The 20,696-nt window shown below is 36.4% G+C and overlaps 2 protein-coding genes, 1 long non-coding RNA gene and 1 other non-coding gene across 5 annotated transcripts; 1 reads left to right on the top strand and 3 right to left on the bottom strand.

Moving 5' to 3' along the window:
- Window positions 1-3,426: 3,426 nt before the first annotated feature.
- Window positions 3,427-3,498, top strand: TRNAG-UCC. Its single transcript has one exon. It is a non-coding gene; the product is annotated as a tRNA-Gly (tRNA).
- A 433-nt stretch (window positions 3,499-3,931) lies between these two features.
- On the bottom strand, window positions 3,932-6,899 carry LOC121247610 (UDP-D-xylose:L-fucose alpha-1,3-D-xylosyltransferase MGP4-like). Its single transcript, XM_041145987.1, is given in 5 exon segments — window positions 3,932-4,499; window positions 4,878-5,093; window positions 5,893-6,054; window positions 6,187-6,560; window positions 6,563-6,899. Coding segments are annotated over 5 exon segments (1,071 nt in total). The 5' UTR covers window positions 6,672-6,899; the 3' UTR covers window positions 3,932-4,289.
- A 1,826-nt stretch (window positions 6,900-8,725) lies between these two features.
- LOC121247608 (protein ABIL1) lies at window positions 8,726-16,378 on the bottom strand. Of its 2 annotated transcripts, none has more exons than XM_041145986.1 (9): window positions 15,953-16,378; window positions 12,443-12,525; window positions 11,727-11,877; window positions 11,531-11,630; window positions 11,323-11,415; window positions 11,113-11,197; window positions 10,907-10,959; window positions 10,666-10,766; window positions 8,726-9,270 (listed from the first exon to the last, which is right to left on the bottom strand). In XM_041145986.1, the coding sequence occupies exons 1-9, from the start codon at window positions 16,046-16,048 to the stop codon at window positions 9,112-9,114; spliced, it is 921 nt and encodes a 306-aa protein (XP_041001920.1). In that variant the 5' UTR covers window positions 16,049-16,378; the 3' UTR covers window positions 8,726-9,111. The 2 variants fall into 2 exon arrangements, with proteins under 2 accessions (XP_041001920.1, XP_041001919.1); XM_041145985.1 differs by having other exon boundaries at window positions 10,660-10,766; window positions 15,953-16,374.
- On the bottom strand, window positions 13,002-15,764 carry LOC121247609. Its single transcript, XR_005937263.1, has 3 exons — window positions 15,753-15,764; window positions 14,836-14,838; window positions 13,002-13,134 (listed from the first exon to the last, which is right to left on the bottom strand). It is a non-coding gene; the product is annotated as an uncharacterized LOC121247609 (long non-coding RNA).
- Window positions 16,379-20,696: the final 4,318 nt, after the last annotated feature.

Here is a 20,696-nt window from a genome sequence, read left to right as displayed (position 1 = left end):
CACATTTAAACGATCTAATAAACTGATAAGCATTATTATCACCGAGGACGTCTCTAATCCAATCTTCTACAATCGCCAACTTATATCGGGGTCAAAGATTGTAGCCACAAATAATAATCTATTTATCTTCTCCACATCCCTCAATATTTATTATATTTGTATTTCATACTCATAGCCATTGCATTCAACAAACTCACATCATCAGCACAACTCTATTGCAAGTGGTCATAAAGTCTCGAGAGCTCATCAAAATATATATTTGTAGTAGGATATTTTGTCACAAATATCTGCATAGTTATGTTATAAAATACCTGGCATTGGCCCAATTAACTGTGTCCGGCGTATCGAGCCCCCTTTCTCCCCAACTGACTCCAGCAAAGCATACCTCATGCCCCCATCCTCGACCTCTATCCTCTCGAACGTTGTTTGGTACTTATGCGCTACATCCAGCATCATGTATGTCTAGTTCTATCGAGTCAGAACATTCAGTTGCAACATATTGAAAGATGGAATCTCAAGTTGTTCGGTTATTACCTTAAACTGGCGAAGCCGTTGGGGAAAAACCCTCACATATCTCACAAGGTTTCTGGCTTTAATAATAGAATCATCAACCTCCTTGAACCCTTCAGAAACTATGAGGTTGATGATATGGCACAACATCGAACATGAATAAACTGGTTCTCACGAATGATATCCTTTTTTACCGTCATATTCTGCCTGAACCAATCAATGACAGTGTCATTCACACTGGCATTGTCATCCGTGATATAAAGCACTTTTCTGATCCTCCAATCTTTTATATAATCACACATCTCCTTGCCAATGAATGAACCTTGTAATTAACAATTTCTTTGAAACCAATAATCAACTTATGCAACGTCCACTTATTATCAGTAAAGTGGGTTGTGGAATACATGTAGCCCACATTTTGTATGAAGGTCCATGTATCAGTCATAAATGATACTATCTGGCTAGTGGCGACAAACATTTTCTTCATTGTTGTCTTCTCCTTGGCATGCCTCTTCAAACAATCGCGTATCACAGTATTCTGTGAAGGCATGAGAAATCATGGCCCTAAAGTGTGCACAAATTCACAGAAACCTGCCTTGTCAACGGTGGTAAAAGGCATCTCATCAGTGATTATCATCTCCGCAAGAACATCCCTCAACATCTTCTCGCTGTATTAAGGGATTAATAGCTTCTTAATTTACTTGCCATTAATGGTTGTAGAAGTCTCGTAGTTCAGCTTTGCCTGATCAGTTGCTACTAGCCCTTTATGTATCCTATACCGCTAACAGCCTGTAAGATGTGCTATTAATACTGACATGTCTTGCTTTTTCAAATGATAATCACATGATCACCGGGAATAGTGGCATTGAGTCTATAGATTCTCATGATCACCGGGAACTTTGATGAAATATTTACATGTCCACAACCTTTTCTTACTAGGTCGTCCTGGTGGATCGGTCTCAACATTCATCAACTCATCCTCCTCATTAAGCATATCAACGTTTTCTAGATTTATTGGGACTCGACTACTTATAAAAGAGATAGCTGCTCTAGATGAGGGTCTACGGCCTGAAATACCTGTAGGTGATGCCAACAGTTGTATGTCATCCTCTTATGGAGAATCGCGGTGAAATGGTGTAGCATCTATAATTTGAGCCAATAATCTGAAATAATTAATAAACAATCGTCATTTAATATGTTATGAAAATTATCTACAAATTAGAAATACATTGAAAAGGAAAAACATATGTGTTTAGTTGTGTTTGTGATTTTAAAAATAAATAAAACACAAAAAAATGAACGTCCACTCGAGCCACACTCGGGCGAATGATTGAGCGAACAATCTGTGTGAGCTTTGCTCGAGCCACACTCGAGCAAAGGCTCAATCGAACAATTTATGTGACGTGAGGGAACGTCACTTGTAACAAAAATACCCAATTTTTTCAAAATCTAAATCCCTCAATTCTTAAATTTAACAGCCTAAAAACCGAAATCATTGAAATGCAAACCACAAATCATTAAAATGAACTCCGAAAGGTGGCTTGCAGCGACCTCAAGTGACGGCAGACGGTGGGGAGATGATCTCTTGTGGCAACAAATGGGTCTGGACTGTTGTGTGAAAGTGAGGGGGAAGAAGACCCCTTTCTTCACGAAACGATGTCGTTCAGCTCGACGTCGTTTAGTTACCTAACCAATGACCAAAACGTCCCCTGCTTGAGTGAAACGCGTCGTTTTGATCATGTGTTTTTTTTTTTTTTTTAATATCGAAGTTCGGAGTTGGAGTTTAGAGCCCACATGGGCTCTAACTCCGACTCTAAATTCCCCCATCTCCGACTTCGTCGGAGTCAGAGCCTTATCAGAACTCGTTCGGAGTTGGAATCTTGAAAATTTTGCCCACCCTTACTGTGGATTTAGTCAATTCAAGTTGAATCGATCAGAAATCGAATCAATTTTAGTGAATATATTTTTGAATTGTTTATTGAACCGCTTTGTTGATTTTAGACCGACTCCAATCGATTCAAAATTGTATTTATTTTTAAGTTGTCTAATAGCTAAGTTTTTTTCTTTTAACTTTTGGTACAAAAATACGATAGAATTAAATATATATCGACTTTTTAATCATTGTATTCAATAAGAATTTAAAAAAAAATTAAAAATAAAATATGCAATTCTTGATTTTTTTTTAGTTGAACAAAATATTAAGGAGATGAATGAGTATTTTATATTAAATTTATGGTTGTGCATAAAATACTACATTTGCCATGTGTTTACAAGGTAATGATCTTTATATTTTTTGTATATAAGGCAAAAAAATATCCACTATTAAGGTTAAATACATAAATATGTTTTTATTGAAATAATTTAGATTCATATCTTATTTTTATTTTAAATTAGTCAATAAATTTATATTTTATACATGATATAAATTGCTTAAATTGCATCAAACATGATTTTTAATACATTTTATCAATATTAAAATACCCAATTCAAAATTATCATAAAACGTTGGATTTATTGAATCAATCCTTACACGATTTCGATTTTTTTGGGCATTGCTTTAATCAGGTCTCGTTCGGTGCTACTTTCCACCTCTAGATCTCTAATTCCACCCAAAAAAAAAAAAAAAAATCTAATACCAATGAAATGGGATTTTTTTAGAATATTTCTGAATTCATATTTTTATTTTTTGAATATTGACCCTAATCTCTGCTTTTAAATAAAATAAAATTAAAAACTTTAAAAAAATAAAATATGTATGATGTATACCCTTTTCTGAAATCATGCTTTTTCAAAGAAACCCAAGTTGAGTTTTGCTAATGTTTGTTTTTTGTTTTAAACATTTAGAACTATGTGTTTATAGCCGACACTCCTTTTCTTTTATTCAATTTTATTATTCTCAGCGATATGCAAGCAACAGCGTTTGTAGTCCAACGGTTAGGATAATTGCCTTCCAAGCAATAGACCCGGGTTCGACTCCCGGCAAACGCATTTTTGTTTTTGTATTTGTTTTTTTAAGAACTTCTTCCTCTCCTATTGCTGGCTTGGCAGTTGGCAGTACTGAGTTGGTGTGCTATGTGTTTTGTCCATTTCCAGAGGTTTGGTTTTCACAACTTCGACTGAGGTTGGTGCAGATTTTACGTCAGTACGAGTATGTCTGGTGTTAGACAATTCCGAACACTTTTAAAGCAGGATCTATGGCAATTTACAAAAAAAGTCCTATACTCTGCACACTACTTAAAAATATGTGATTTTACTCTTTTACCTTCGTATGAATGTCTAGAAGTTTTCTTTACCAAAATAGGGAACAAACTAGCATTCCCGGAAAGAGAACAGGATCTATGGCAGATTACAAATTTTTTTCATTTTGGTGTTTGTAGAAGTACCCGAAAACATCACATAAGAACTCGAGGAAAATGACTGATTTGCAAAAATAGTCAGATGTATAATGAGTAATAAATTGTTCACAAATTTGAATTTACGCAGAAAAAATGAATTTTTTCAAAATCTAACTGGTACAACTAACTAATTGACATCTCCTTTTCTGCTATCTGGGACACCCTGCCGAAACACCAAAGCAGCAGTGGGAAATTTCTGACCCAAGAATGGTTGATAGTTCTTTATAATCCTTAAAAGGACCCATCAGAACATAAAAAAAGTTGGCTGCTCATGCACGGTTTCCTCTCACAGATTTCACGGGAGTAGTCACTGAGCAAGAAGGCCAAGGTCACCCAGCTAGAAGCATTTTGCAATCACCAAGGGTCTGCACGGTTTTCAATTTATCATAGTCTGCCTAGAGGGGACTCGAGGGCATGATCATCAACCAACCAGAGGCCAAAGTCACGGAAGCGCTTTATCTTCTTCTCAAAACCTGTGATATAATTATTGTGAATTATAACATGCTTTCCCTTGGTTTCCTGCACCCATGTCTGGTTCTTGAAGTATAATCCTCCAGTTGGAAATGCTGCCTGGGGAAGCAAATAGAGATCTACCTGCGGAAAAAACTTTAAACAACAATTTGTCTAAATAATCTAAACAATGCAACTTATGAATACATTTTAAAAAATTTAAGATGTAAAATCCACTAATGCTCACTGTAGGCTGCATAGTTTCAGACCCATAATACTGACACGTCTTTTACAGGAGTCTTGGAACCAAGACCTTAAAAAAGTTCTGGTTTTTGAACACGTAGAATATAATTTGTACAGTTAAATAAACCTCCAACATAAGCAGAAAATTCTTAAAGACCTTTTCAGATTAATTTGTAATGGAATTTTAAAATGAGAGAGCTTCCCTAAAATATATATTCAGGGAAATCTGAGCTACAAAACAACCGGAAAGGAAATAATGATAATGCAAAGATAACAAACCGCTCCAACAGTTTTGTTCAATGCCCAATTAAAAGCAGGCTGATCATTTGCCTTCTTTGCTTTGGACCATGGCTGCTCTTGAAGTTCCCCGATCCACTTCTTCATAACCAGTTTTGCTCCAGTAGTTGGGCGAAGGAAGATCATACAGCTACATATGTAAGTGCGCCCCTTGTTCCCCGGTGGTGGCAGATCATGAGAGTGTTGCAATGGCTTTACCTGGTCATCCAGGAAGAAGAAATTATTGATGATCTTAACAAGTTGCTTCTGCAGTCATGGTTCATAATGCAAGTTCAAGAAAAAGATTACATTCAAGGATTTTCCGAGCCAGGCTGACTTGACCCTTTTATGCTTGTTTCTGTTTGGACACAAGGCATATGCTGGAATGCAAATGAAATTGGTTGCCAGAATTCTCAGCTCTTCTAGAGTCATACCGACTCATCTGAAATCCTTCCAGAGAAATTGGCATGCGCTCATCTAGATGGATTTTGGCTTTCAAGGTTGACTTGTCTTTTTTACTTTCTTTGCATTACTTTTCTGTTAGTTTGAGCCAATGGCTAGGTAAAGAACACGCAAAAACAGCCACTCAGCTGTTATCTGCAGGGTATTTGAAAAATCTCGGCAACAAGAAATCAACAGTTGCTCCAGCAGAATGGAATTTGGGTGTGTTAGCAGATGTGATGTTTTGATGTTGCAAGACAACGGAATCTATTCCAAACATACATGCTATGGTCCATGAATCAAATATATGGCTAAAAAAGAGATTTCAAATGGTATCCAAGAAGACCGCCTCTTACACACTAAATCTCCAAACAACAAAAAACTAGGGCCACCAAAGCATAGACAAGTTTAGTCCCTTAAAGAAAATGTCCTCCATATTTTAGATTTATGATCTATTTGAGTTCATTTGGAATGAGTTGGTTCTATAAGCACATATACTGCATATCTCAAACAAAGTGCACTGTATTGTCCATAAATGGCAGATAGCAAAATCAAGCGGCAAAATTGGTGTACTTACTGCTGCCATATCATCTGTAAAGTACACATCGTGATTTCCTTGCAAATAGAAGAACGGATCAGCCAACCAGACCATATCAACGTCATTGTACATAACATTATATCCAAGCTCCAAAATGTGTAGTAAGTGGCGTGGTCTTCGGGATGTAAAATTGAAGAATCCCTTTACAGTGAAACCAATACGATAAGAATTGTTAATAACGAATCAATAACGTCTTTTTTTGCCAATGTGGCATCAAAGTCGAGGTACCAAAACAAACGAATCAAACCCAGTAGTTAAGAACCAAAGTAACACCTGAGAACCAAACTTGTGGGCAGTTTGTGCATCGGGGGCAGGAGGCACGAGGACGGCGTGGCCGGGCCACCGCTCGTTCACCTTATAGAGCGTGGCGTAGTCCTCGGCAATCACGAGGACCTTATCTTGATGCTTTTGCCTGGAGATGCTAATCAACCAGTTGTTAAGAAAGGGCAAGTAAGGCTGGCTGACGGCGCAAACGATCACGGTGCCATTCTTGGCCACAAAAGAAGCAGCTTGTGCCAGCGAGTAGTGGCGCCACTTGGTAAGGGAAGGTGATCTGGTGGTCGAGAAGATGAAGACGGGCATGCCCGCCCAGGGCAAAAAGACCCCGAGGACAACCAGCAGAGACAAGAGAATGAGAAGGGCAGTGGGTTGAAAATCGAAATGGGTCTTTGGGAAGTCGAGTTAGAGCGAGGGGACAATAGGAAGTGATTCGAAAACGGGTTGTGGATGGGCCTTTGGTGCAAAAACGTCGACATCATTATGAATATGGTCTGGGTGTTTTTTCGATTCGGGAGAGGAGGAGAGATTTTTGGGAGGGAAATTTGGGATTTTATCTGGAAGAGAAGGGGACAGAGATAGATGATTTGGAAGTGCTTTGAATCGACTACAAAGTTGTCGTGGTGTGTTTGTTTATGAAATCAGTGAAAGATCGGATCTGGAGCCTGCCTGGGATGGGACTTCAGACTTCAGAGGGCAACACTGCTATGCGCTTCCCGTTTGGCAGCGGATGAATAATTAATGCTGCACGTAGTTGTAATTTTATTTATATTTTTACAAGTTTTAATTCATTTTATTAATTTTTTTTTTTAATTTCATAATCTACATGTGGATTATGAATTTTTATTAAGTACATTAACATTTCTCTTAATAAATATTTACAGATTTATTTATTGACACATTAAACCCACTTGTTAGTTTGGTGAGAAAAAGCCACTCAAACTGACAAGGAAAAAAATGTGGCCCCAAGGGCATGCGGCGGGAAGAGGCGGATGTATGGCTGTAAATAAATAGAGCAGCTCGTGAACAGCTCGGCTTATATATACTCGATTTGAATTCGGTCTCAGAGTAAAACTTATATAAACTAGACTTGACTCGTTTGAACTTGTTTTGAAGCTTGCGACCATATGAGTCCCTACTTATTATAGAATGTCCAGTTTGAATCATAGCTATTGCTCCAAGGGCGAGCCTGTCACCACAACACCCTCAAAATATCCAGCTAATCCAAAGCCCATCTCATGTCCAAAGGTCAGGCTTTACTATCACAAGCGGTTTCAACTTTTGTCATTTCAAATTCCTGACCTCGAAACCATGAAATACCAGTTCGTACTAACTGAGATACTACCTTGGTAGTTTGTATGTGTTATATTTATTACATGTTAGTTGTATTTTATATATTTAATTACATATTATTAATATATATATATATATAGTTTACCTTATTTAATATATTTATTATGTTCCCAAAGTGTGTTTAGGACAATTATGTATTATGTAATATAACATTAATGTTGTATATTGATTTTCTAATTGTTACATAGATTATAACCTATTGATATAGTAATTAATGAACGAGTGAATACACGTTTACTAATATTTGTGAATTTACTTTTGTGTAATAATTTTGTAACTAAAATATTTCTCTTACCAAATGAACTATACTTGATTAACTATAATTTGTATAATATTACATATTATTTATAGTTGCATGCTATTATATTTTTATAGTGTAATATTTATACACCAACTTATATGTTATAATTATATACTTATATCATATGCTTGTAATACACCAATAAATATAATATTTAATAATGTAAGCTATAATATATTCTTAACTTATATTTAATAATAATAAATTATACAATTAGAACTTTTGATTTATTACGTTATCTATAAATTAAATGGTTTAATTTAATACATTTATCTTATGTATTATTATTTTTAATTTATAACTATAAGTTAATTTATTTTATAAAAAGTTATATCATAAGATTTTTTTAATAAAAAAATATTTGGGTTGAATAGGTTAGAATTTATTGTGAAATTTAAAATTTGTATATATTAATTAAAAGATAAGAATTAGAATATTAAAAATAAACCTAGTGTAGCTTGAGTTCGAGTAGTTTGTTTATTTTTAGTCGAGCTTGAGCCGAATTCGAACAAGAATATTGAGTCTTATTAGAGTTCAAGCCGAGTAAACATGTTAATCAAGTTGGAGTGCCCTTATTCAAATTCGGCTTGACTCGATTCATTTGCAAGGCTAGGCGGATTGGATTGCAACTTGCAAGGCTGACCTTGTCGTTCGATGGTTGGCAACGTCGGTTCTAGTTTGTGTTGTATATAGTCTCTTAGTTTATTGCAACTCCAAAGTATGGCTCTAGGGTAATCTGAAATCTCCTTGATAAAAAATTGATGCTTCAACAGTTTCAATTATATTGGGCTATAATATCAATATGTGAAGAAAGAAAGCTCGTTGACATACAATATAGAGCTCGTTACAGGTCCCAAATCTAGTTGAAGCAACTCTTAAGAATAGCAACCGCCACCATCAATCGGCATTATAGAAATAAATGGTTTTCACAGTAACTTTACTACTACATTCTTGCATATACATTATGATCAGTGAAAATGATAGACATTGGCACACAATTAGCATACTCTGGACAAAAGAAGTATTTATGACATCCTAGAGATCAGGGCTTATACTCCAGTGAGCAGATCCTGACCATCTTCACCGTGCAAATTTGCACATTATTAGAAAGCTAAAGTGAAAGGGTTGGAGTAGAGTAAAACTTGATTTCAAGCAATTGCTGAACTAATTAATGGCCTAGAAAACAGCTCATCATCAAGCATAGAAGAGATTTCCTGGCAACTCGACCCAAGGTTTGCGGGGTGGCTTCTTTGATTTGTTCTGAAGATTCATGCAACAGAACCGGCCTTCATCTTTGATGTTTTCTGTTTGACGAAGAAGGATGATAGTACGCTTTTGCTCCGAACAGGGACATGTACAATTGCACGTCGGTTTTGGTTTTCAAATGACCTGTATGTTGTCAATGCTTTGGAACTCTCCATTGCATCCTACAAAAATAGACCTCTCTCAGCTTTCTAATTTGACCAAAACAGGTCAGATACTAGATAACAAGAAATAGAATGCAGTGCAACAAGGAAAAAAATATTCACGTCAACATATAATTGTGCTAACAAGAGGCCCAGTGATAATATTTCTCAATCAAATGTCAAATTTTAGTTGAATGCAACACATTTCAAGAGAACTACACCAACTGAATAATCTATTAATCTAATGAACCTGATGTTTACAATACAAGCATTCTAGATCATACATATAATAAGGTGAGGCTCGTGCCTAAATTAATGACAAGACTAGCCAAATGTGGAACTTATTAACTCCTTAGAATCACATTGATTAATCCCCCATAAGTGGAAAACCTCCATTATGATATATGATCTGAAAAAAGGGAAAAAGAAAAATCATAGGACGTAACAACAAAAGAAAAGGCCAAGTAAGGTCATGACTTGTACTCCAAAAGGACTAGTCAAGGTTATCATTGGAATTCCCATAAAGGGCAAGAACTTTTCCTTGCAGACTATGTAGGATCCCTTTTATCCTCCTCTTATATTCAATCTGAGATATTACAATCTCTCCTTTGAAGCATTGGCATCCTAGTTAGGCCGGCCCATTAGAATTATGATATACACTATACCATCATCCTATTCTCATCTTATTATATTGATGTGACACTATCCATCAACCATTGGATCAATTTTTATTTTTATTTTTTTATCAGTAAATAAGAGCTTTATTAAAAATAGGCACAGCCAAGTACACAGGACATATACAACCCATGCAAGCAACACCTATGCATGAGTAACCATTGGATCAATTCTTATTTAATAATTATAATAATAATCAAGGGTTAATGGGTAGTGGCACCTCGGCATAGTAGGATGAGAATGGAGTGAGCATATAGTTTTTAGCATTTCTCATTCCATTATAGGTGACATGAATCAAGTTCAACACTTGGCTAGGATTGGCTTTGATACAATTTGTAAACAACTCAAGTAAAGCCAAGAATCACTATTAGAGGCAAGAACTTCTCTGTGTCTCAGATTATGTGGGATTCCCTTCACCATCCTCCTATACTCAACCAAGAGTATTACACAAGATTAATAACGGGTCATCACCCTACTAAATAGTACACACACGAAAGTTTTTAAGAAGCTTTCATGAAAGATATCGTGTAAAATTAATACATAATCATGATATATGAGCCTTCCAGATAAACACATTTTACTTATAAAAAAAGAGAAAGATCCAAAACATTTTAAACAAATTCGAGCAATTAATATTGCCAACAGAAAAGTTCCAATGATTCGCATTTTTTATTATCAGGCATGCATTTGGAAGCATATTGAACATATTTGTGTTCTTTTCACTTTTGACATTACCCTTACAGTGGTACCCGATGTCTGCACAATTGCACCAGAAGCAGGGCCACCACTTAGTAACCGTAGATGAGCTGCTGAGGATTTGGTCCTTGAAGTCTCCTCAACATCTACAAGCATATGAGCTTAAAGCATGAGCATTTTTTTTATAAGTAGCTTAAAGTATGAGCATTATCACATGTATATCCATCTACAGCTCAAATGAAAGGGACAAGGAAATAGGACAAGGCTTGATTAGAATTCCACATACCTACAAGATGGAAAACCTCTGAAGTCTTTCCAGAGGTTCTTGCATCTTCAGTGCTGTACCAAAGGAAAATGTTAAAAACCCAAAAGTAATTAAAACATCTTTATGCTCTCTTAAAGATAGCAAGGGCAAGAAGACCCGCAAAAAGAAAAGGAGATAAGTGTGTGTATTCACCATTGAGACTTTATGCAAGAACCTTTTTTAGTTACCTGGTTGAAGCATGTGGAATCCCTTTCAAGGTGGATTTCATTTCCGAGGCTAAATGCCATGAAAGAGTTTTTGATGCTGGGATACCTTCTTAGAACACAGCAACATGAGCAAAGCAGAATTCACTTAATGCCAGGTGAGAAGTAACAACAAAACCAATGTGGAAAACTAGAAAATAAGATATCCCTACTGAAAACTTACGAAGTAGATACCTGAGGGCCGAAGATGAGCTCTAGCTTGAAAACTGTTTTTCACAGCATCAGTCTGTATGTGTGGGCTAAAATGTACCCGCTTATTGACAGAATCTAGGTTGGAGGTAAAACCAGAAATTTATTTATTTTCCATAAAGAAGAAAAAAGAAGAGAGAAAAGCCATCATACTAATTATAAATACCAATATAGCTGACCGTATTAGTCTTACTCGGCAAAATGTAGTGCTTATGATGTCTGGGAATGAATGCCAACAACTGCTGCTGCCTGAGACCTTCTCTACTCATGTATGTTTGACATGTCAGAAGTTGCTGATATTAAGAAATCATGTTGGTTCAGCTATCCATTCAATATTGAATATTCTCTTGATGATAGAACATCCAGTCAGAGTAAACTTAGAAATTGACCTGATTTACACAAGAAATATTCAGCTCGATAGTTGAGACTTCTGATGTTTGCTGCTCAAGAAGGTCAGTTAATTTGTATGCAACCGTCCCAAGGTGATCAACAGCATTTACCAGGGCTCGAACGGCATAATCTTTCAAGTTGTCCAGCACCCTGATGCAAATATATAAAAATATTTTTCTGCCATGAGCAGTGATAGAATGCATATGATCCAAACCCTGTCAAACAGATATAATGCATGTTCTTGCTTAAGTTTTTTATTAGTAGCTCAAAACACCAGGACAAATGGTTAAAAATAGTCATGGTACATTCATCCCGAAAAAATATGCCATCTTTTCATTTTAGTGACATCTCTGAATGAGGATATAATGGGTTCCGTCTCAAAATACTCAACAAAGCCTTACATCCCATGTCCTAATGCTTGGGCTGGCCACACAAGGCTCCAAGTCTATGTAGGAAAATGATATACCACCATGTCTATGTTTATTGGTAATAAATGAAAGGTCAGGAACAATGCAGTATAAGCCCATCCGCCTTCCTAAGATCATGCCCTCTCTGATTTGTAAAAATTTTCAAAATGATTTAAGATTTTATGTTTGTTAGATGAAATTAAATCAACGGGTATAAAATTCAGTCCTAAATTCTATTTACTGTATTGTTTCTTAAAGTGGAATTCACATATTTCGATCCCACTTTGTAATAAAATCGGTGCTCTTACATCTGTTTCTGCTCACTATGAAGAAATGATTTTTCACAATATTCTGCAGCAGAATATAGTTGAGGTCTTAAGTTCTTCAGTTCCTGAAATAGAAACAATACAAAAACGAAATTAGGATCAAAGCAACAATCTGCTTCAAAAAACATAACCACATTAGCAGTCCCCTAAAAAGCTGTTCATAAGAATACTATATCAAAGAGTTTGACAAGCATAAGCACAACAATAAAATAAAAATGCATCACGAACCTAATTAAAAAAAAAAAAAAAAGGTATCAAGCTTGTCATTAAGGACTCGTGTAGTTAGATAGTTGGATAATACCTGCCAGGTGTAAACTTATTCTAGGAAAATTGTGCCACATGAAGCATCAAAATGTAATAACTTTTTTTTGATCGGTAAACAAAATTTTATTGATCAAAAGGAGGCAAAAAGCCCAAGTATACGGGACATATACAAGAGCAACGCCTGTGCGTGCTAGTTTAGAGATACAAGGAATTCATGAAAAGACATGCCATGGAAATCAATTACAATCGACCAATGAAGCAATGTACTGAAAAACAAATTTCTAAGCTCTTCCATCGATCGCTCTTGATCTTCAAAGCTTCTTACATTCCTCTCCCTCCAAATGCACCACCATAGACATATAGGTATCATTTTCCATATGGATGCAATTTGAGGGTTGCCCCGAATACCTCTCCACGAGGCTAAAAAGTCATATACCCTTTCCGGCATCACCCAAGCTAAACCCAATCGAGCAAAAACTTCGTTCCACAAGATCCTGGCAATCTCACAATGTAGTAAGAGATGGTCAGTGGACTCGCCCCTCTTCTTGCACATATAACACCAGTCCATAACTACGATTCCACGTTTCCTCAGGTTGTCTATAGTAAGAATCTTCTCCAAAGAAGCTGTTCAAACAAAAAAGGCTGCCTTTAAAGGTGCCTTTGTCCTCCATATGCTCTTCCATGGGAAGGAATGGGCTGAGGTGTGCATGGTCAAAGAATGGTAGAAAGAATGTGCTGTGAAAACTCCCTTCTTAGAAGGGCGCCAATAAATCTTGTCTTCGCCTTCCCCCAACACACGAGTGGAGTACACCTTGTCAAAAAACACCAAAAATTCATCCATTTCCCAGTTTTGTGCATCTCTAAGGAAAGTGATGTTCCATTGTGGAAGACCATTGGAGATGAGAACTAAATCTGCTATTGACACCTTTTTTCTTCTTGCTAAGCCATAAACTTGAGGAAAAACTTCCTAGAGTGCCCGATCACCACACCATAAATCATGCCAAAATTTTACCTTCACTCCATTTCCAACTTTAAAACAAGTATGTACTGCATAGGTATCCCAACCTCTTCGAATATGTTTCCATAGCCCAACTCCATGAGGCCCACTCACCTCATTGGAACACAAATCTCCCCATGGTTCTCCATGCCTCAAAGCAATGACGGTTCACCACAAGGCCTCCCGTTCATTGTGAAATCTCCATAACCACTTGCCTAGCAAAGCGTTACTGAAAGATTTCAAATTCCGAATACCCAAGCCTCCTTCTTTGATGGGAGAACAAATTGTGGCCCATTTCACCAAGTGGAATGGACAAGGGGATCCCCTCTCTACACTCCTCTTTGTTTTTGTGATGGAAGCTTTAGTAAGTTGATTGCAGGGGCAGTGGCGGGTGGTTTCTTATCAAGATTCTCAGTTGGTGAGGCAGCCTCAGGTTCGATAAACATCTCACATCTCTTGTTTGCTGATGATACTCTAATCTTTTGTGATACCAAACAAGAGCAAATCCGAGTGTTGAGGGCCTTTTTATTATGCTTCGAGGCCGTGTCAGGGTTGAAGGTGAATTTGGCCAAATCTGAGGTAGTGCCAGTGGGGCTTGTACCCAATGTGGAGAGTTTGGCATCCATCTTGGACTGCAAGATATCTCAGCTGCCCATGAAATATCTTGGTCTTCCGTTGGGTGCGGCTTTTAAATCAAAATACATATGGGATGATGTGCTAGAAAAAATGGAAAGGAAATTAGTCGGTTGGAAGCGGATGTACCTATCCAAAGGGGGTTGGGTGACTCTCATCAAGAGCACTCTCTCCAACTTACCAACGTACCTTCTCTCATTATTCCTGCTCCCTGCCAAAGTGGCTCATCGTATGGAAAAACTTCAACGTGATTTCCTTTGGGGAGGGATAAAAACAATCTTCCTAGGGCAGAAAGGAAGCACTAACAGCATATCAACAATTAGAGCTCTTGTGACACCAAGTTTTTAAAAAAGCCAAGAATCATATAAGGATCACCTTTTTAGGATCCATAGAATGTTATCCTCTCCGTGCACACGTGTTTCTAAGCTACTTTTATTCTAGAAAAGCACCATCTGATATAATCCTGCTAGTGTATTTAAACCTTCTCTTGTAATATGTTTTGGTCACATCATGAGGCATTTTTTCTTTTATGTCTCAGCACATGAAGAGATTGAAGGTTCAAATTTTGATATAATAGAACAATGCCAGAAAAGTCATCCAACGCATTGGTGAGATTTGGTGGATTTGGGCATTTGACTCTATTAGTCTTGCAATTCCAAAACTAATGTTACTTGTCGATCTTGAATCTTGAACCATGCTAGTGTTTTGGAGAACATTTTGGCTCCATGCATTTTGTACCAGAAAGCATGTCTAATCTCCAAGACTCTTTGAAGATCACATCGAGTTCACAACACTATAGAAGCACATTTTGCTTCACTAATTGCACTAGTAACATCTGCTAAGACCAAAAAAAACAAAAAAAAAAAAAAGAGTTGCACCAGTAATATCCTTTTGAAAATTTCTTCTCCCCCACACCTGTCATTGCTAGCTAACTGAAATGGTAGCTTTTCCCTCACTATCCAATATGTCATCTGCCTCCTAGTATACCATACTCGCATGCAATATGTCATCTGTCATCTTACTACTAAGTTAGCTACAACCATGTTTACTGAGCAAGAAATATGTGGTTAAAAAACATGGGTAAATTAAGTTTTACCACTCCAAGCTACCATTGAATCTTAAACACACTTTCAAACTTTGAATCGCCACAACTCTTCTTCCAAATAAATGTTTCGATTTCATTTTACCCTCTTCCGTCAAATTCAGCAATTAAATTATACGGGAAAGCTTGTAAAATATTGGAAATGTCCCTTGATAGGTAATCATAGAAATTTGATTCATTAACTGTTGATCTAATGAAAAACATAAAACACTAGTGACGAGTTTGACTCCACCCTTCTTTTGAGTTTTTTCAGAGGGCCAGTGAGTTCTTTTGTCTTTTTAGGATAGATACAAAACGGTCCTTCCATACTAGGGGCAATTTGGCAGCATCACAAGTTTTTCCTCAGTCTAAACAGCTGAATTTGATTGGAAGTGTAAAATGAAACCGAAACTTTCATCACACGGAACTCCAAGCAAAGATTATCAATGAAACAGCAAGAATCCGGATCCAGTCAACAAAATCATACATACAAATTAAGGGGAAAGAATTATTGGACCTGCAAAGCTTTGACGAAGCTCTTGCTGCGCTCCATGGAGACCTCGTCGAAGGTCATGACCGCATTGAGCGGCCTCGATTGCTCCACTTCGATCATGGTACAAACCACCAACACTATGAATGCCACGGCTAAAGGAACAAGGAATTAAGGAATATGATAAGGATTAGATTTGCGGTTGGGTTTTGGTGGGAGAGCTAACAAGCGAGTGGTTAGAGACAGAGAGAGAGAGTGAGGTCGAAGCAATATCGGCAAGTGCTTTTTTGGATGGAGTTGAGAGGAAGCGAAAACGAGAGAGAGAGAGAGAGAGAGAGTCAGATGCGTGAGGCGGTGGCTTTCGAATTAATTAAATTCAACCAACGGCGATCGTCGCTGTCCGAGACAGCTCACGTCTATTCTCTCCCTCTCTCTCTCTCTCTCTCTCCCTAAATTAGTCAACGATGAATCCCACTTTCAAGTTGTGAACGAGAATAAAGAAGTCCACTCGGTAAGTTAACGAGTTATCCTCAAGGAAAGAATAATCTTGCCATGCCGCTTTATTTTGTTTTTGTTTTTTTTATTATTTATTTTTACTTATTAATTAAGAAAATAATTATTAATATATTAATATCTTTTTATATTTTTTTAAAAAATATTAAAAAAATATAAATAAGAAAAATTAAAAAAATTAAAAATAAAATTTTACCTAGAAACACGCCCAACAACTACTGCTAAGCGGCACACTAACAACACTCTTAAGGAAAATACACTATATTGCTTAACCAAGTATTGAAAAAACAAAATTAAAACATATTATTAACACTACGTGTGTTGCTTAAATTCTTATTAATATAATTATTGACATATGAATATATAAACTATATAAAGATATTTAATATTTATAAAAGTCAAAAATTTTTTTTCTCAAGATTGGTAGACAAATTCAAGATGCAAAATGTTAGTACTTCAAAATTAAGTAATTGGTGTACAAGTTCAAACTCGCTCGAATTATAAACGATCTGTTCATGAACATAAAATGAACTTGACTCGTGTTTAAATAAAAATGAAATAAATCAAGTCAAACTAGTCACTACTCGCTCGAATTTGACTCGTTTACACCCCTACAATACTTTCACTCTATATTTTATTAAAAGAAAATTTTCACAAATGTTCCTAAATTTGTATTATCCTTAGTTACACATATTGATATTTAATTGCAAAAAATATGTTATATCAACAAGTATAATTGGGAAAAACAAATCTATAATGAATAATAATATTGTTAAAAAAATATTCTTGTATCAGTCTAATTGAAATTTTTTTGTTTAGTATTTAAAATCTCTTTAAACATCGTGTACCGAAAATTACTTGTCATTGGATAAAGAGAATATCTTCATGCAGACAGCTCCGTTTTTCTCCAAACAAATAGCCTCCAATGATGAGGTGCCATGTAGACCTCACACCCAAACTATTGTACTATGCGGTTCAGAGGAAAAAATTTCCTCTTCCCCCACCCAAGTCTCTTCTACCCTAGTTCCACTCTCGCCATTTTCGCACAGGCAGCTCCATTTTTCGCCGTTCCTGCTTCCCCTCTCTCGCCATTTTCGCACATAGCTGTTCCTTAACTTTGTTCTCTTCCACCAGGCCCAGGATCTCTCATTCTTAACCCTAACAAAGAAAGAAATTCTCAGAAGCGCTTCCTCACCAGTCTTAAAACCATCTAGTACTAGTAGTAGTATTTTCCAACCGTTTCCGGAATCGGATGAGGTTCTCTAGATCTTAACTTCTCGATTCCAGTCCATGTCTCTCTCGCCCAGTTCTTCATCTTCTCCGATCGACAACAACTGGGCAATGAAGATATCTAGAATGATGTTAGACAACAATCTAAGGCCCAAAAGTCTTTCTCTAGCGAAGAAGACAAAGATTAACCTCTATGCGGGACTGTTCGGGAACGACTTCGTCGAGGAGTTCGGTTGGGTTGGATAAATGGTGCCTTTTTGGTTGTGGTGGTACTGTTGGGCTGGCAGTAGTGGAGATGGCAACGAAGGTAATGGGAATTATTGAGATAATGGGAGTGAGAAAATGATGAGTATTACAAGAAAATGATCATGGCGTACCCTGCGACGCTCTTCTTCTCTCTTCACCGAGGCCAATAGATATCCACGAGAGTGGGAAATTTGTGTTTGCAATCTTGTGTGACGAGGTACAGCAACTTATTATGGGATTTTCTGATGTGTCACTTTTCTATTGGGTGCCAATAAATCCAATATATATAGGACTTGCCGGTCCAAAGAGGAACCGTTGAATAAAACAATTTTTTTTCTTTGTTTATTTATTTATTTATTTATTTTTGAAGCTAATATCCAAAATTTTATTAATAAACTCTCACTTTAACGGAAGAATACTACATACAATATCAATACCTTGGTCATTACATCAATACAAGTCTTGTAAAACATACTACTACTCTAAGATAATAAATAAATAAATAAATAACGTTCTATACAAAATAGAAGTTGGAATGGACAAGTTTCCACAATCAAATTAAGCACACTCAATAATTGTATAAATATATTGGTTTTAATACCCAATTAAATAGAGAAACTAAATATAGCATAGCTTGAGATGAATCCCATAACTCTCTCTGCCACAACCAGCAAATGAAGTACCTTTTATGTACCATCAATATTCAAATTGAGGAAAGCAATTGGGCAAAGCATCCAATTTCACTATAAAGAGTGTTGATGGCAAAAGTTGCACCACATGCAGAATGGAGGAAAGAATTATTTCTAACCCACGATGATGATCCAGGCTTTGATATGGTACTTTTTATGTTCATCTATAAAATAAATAATAAATAAGAGAGTAAAAATAAATAAAGAGAGTCACAGAGATTTACGTGGTTTGACATAAAAGTCTACATCCACGTCCACATCCACGGGTTGTTTAAGGGTAAAATCCACTATAATAGGTGATTTGCCAATCTATCATGGCCTCACATATCGCTCAATAAAATGAATAAATTTAAAATTTCGGGAGATTGAAGACGATGCCTCCCTTGAGAGAGATCATGTGGAGTCACTGTTGGTGGTGGAATATATGCGTAGAGAAGTTGTCGAAAGTCCCCCTCATTTGTAGAGATCTCCTCCTTTTATAGAGGTTTATTTTCTTCCTTGGAATGATTGAGTCCAACTTGTCTTGTGAAGCCTTTTCCTTTTAAGAGTCTGAGTCAGCTTCTTTCGGTTTATCTCTTCCTTGCCCTATCTCTTAGCTCTATCTCTTTTATTATTAGTGATAAGTTTTCAAAGGGTTGGACCAAGTCAATTTTATCTTTAACAAATGCCCGTAATTCTTATGATCGACTTGCTCAATAAGAAGGTATTGAAAATCTTCAAGTCAACCGTGATGGAGGTAACCTGTAGAAAACCACAGACAAAGCTATTTTTGGAACTGGTCCATAGTTTGTTGTTGTTATGCAATGCAATGGAGATCTCCATAGGTGATCCTCTATAAGAATCCATGAAATTTGTAGTATGGGCCTTCTAGGATGGGCCTCTGGGAAGTTTATTTGTAAGAATGTTTGCGTGATAATTGAATGTACTAATAATTGCATGTGACTGTTTATCGTTAGCAAAGTGCGCATATTTCTCTATTTGGTGATTGTTTTTGATTTTTTTAAGACGATCTCGTAAGTCAGAAAATATCCTTCTCCCAATTCTAGTGTAAAAGATTAGTCAATTCCACAGATGACGCCAATTGTTAATATAAAAAATTGCACGACAAACCAGAATGGAGGAAATAATTATCCTCGACCCACAATGATGATCCGGACTTCGATATAATGCTCTTTGCGTTCATTCATAAAATAAAGAATAAATAAGCGAGTAAAAATAAATAAAGAGAGACATATGGATTTACGTGATTTGACATAAAAGCCTACGTCCACAGGTTGTTTGGAGGCAAAATCTACTATAATAGGTGATTTTACAATTTTTCATGGCCTCATATATCGCTCAATACAATGGAGAAATTTAGAATTTTGGGAGGTTGAAGATGATGCCTCTATTGAGAGAGATCCTGTGGAGTCATTGTTGGTAGTGGAGTATATGCGTAAAGAAGTTGTCGAGAGTTCTCCTTATTTGTAGAGACCTCCTCCTTTTATAGAAGTTTATTTTCTTCCTTAGAGTGATTGAGTCCAACTTTCCTGGTGAAACATTTTCCTTTTAGGAGTTTGAATTAAATTCTTTCGATGTATCTTTTCCTTACCTTATTTCTTCCCTACCTTATCTTTTAGCTTTATCTCTTTTTTTATTATTAGTCATAGGTTTTCAAAGAGTTGGACCAAGTCAATTTTATCCCTTACAAAGAGGTTTTCTAGTGATCCATAGATGGACATGAAATGAATAATATGATAAAAATATAGAAGAACATATCTTTATAAAAGATATACACCAACTTACTTATTGGTTATTTGAGAAATCACCTATAAAAGAAAATTCTACATACATTCTCATCCTACTTTCAACTGCATGTGCACAATATGAGTCCTTCCCGTTCGAATCTCTACATTGAAGCCAATGGTCTTTTGCCCTTTATTTGTTGGTACAACTACAAATTCACGTGGGTTTAGCTTGATTGAGAATTGATAGGTGTGATTTCTTTGGGAAGGGTCTAAATTTTTCTCAATCTCCATGGATACATCCCTTTATCTGTTGTACCCCTAATTCCCCTATATATTCAACATGCTAACCGCAAGGAAACCCACAAA

This window comes from Juglans microcarpa x Juglans regia, chromosome 1S (genome assembly GCF_004785595.1).
Source record: "Juglans microcarpa x Juglans regia isolate MS1-56 chromosome 1S, Jm3101_v1.0, whole genome shotgun sequence".
NCBI classification, from domain to species: domain Eukaryota; kingdom Viridiplantae; phylum Streptophyta; class Magnoliopsida; order Fagales; family Juglandaceae; genus Juglans; species Juglans microcarpa x Juglans regia.
The sequence above is the reverse complement of the archived record's forward strand: the minus strand, read 5'-3'. Positions and strand labels throughout refer to the sequence as shown.

Excerpts from the sequence above, each read along its gene's own strand:
- LOC121247608 (XM_041145985.1), bottom strand. The coding sequence starts at position 16,048 with ATGATCGAAGTGGAGCAATCGAGGCCGCTCAATGCGGTCATGACCTTC. Across the intron at positions 12,526-15,952 it reads GCTTCGTCAAAGCTTTGCAG|GAACTGAAGAACTTAAGACC; the intron begins GTCCAATAATTC and ends TTTCTATTTCAG. Across the intron at positions 11,631-11,726 it reads ATATTTCTTGTGTAAATCAG|CAACTTCTGACATGTCAAAC; the intron begins GTCAATTTCTAA and ends TCTTAATATCAG.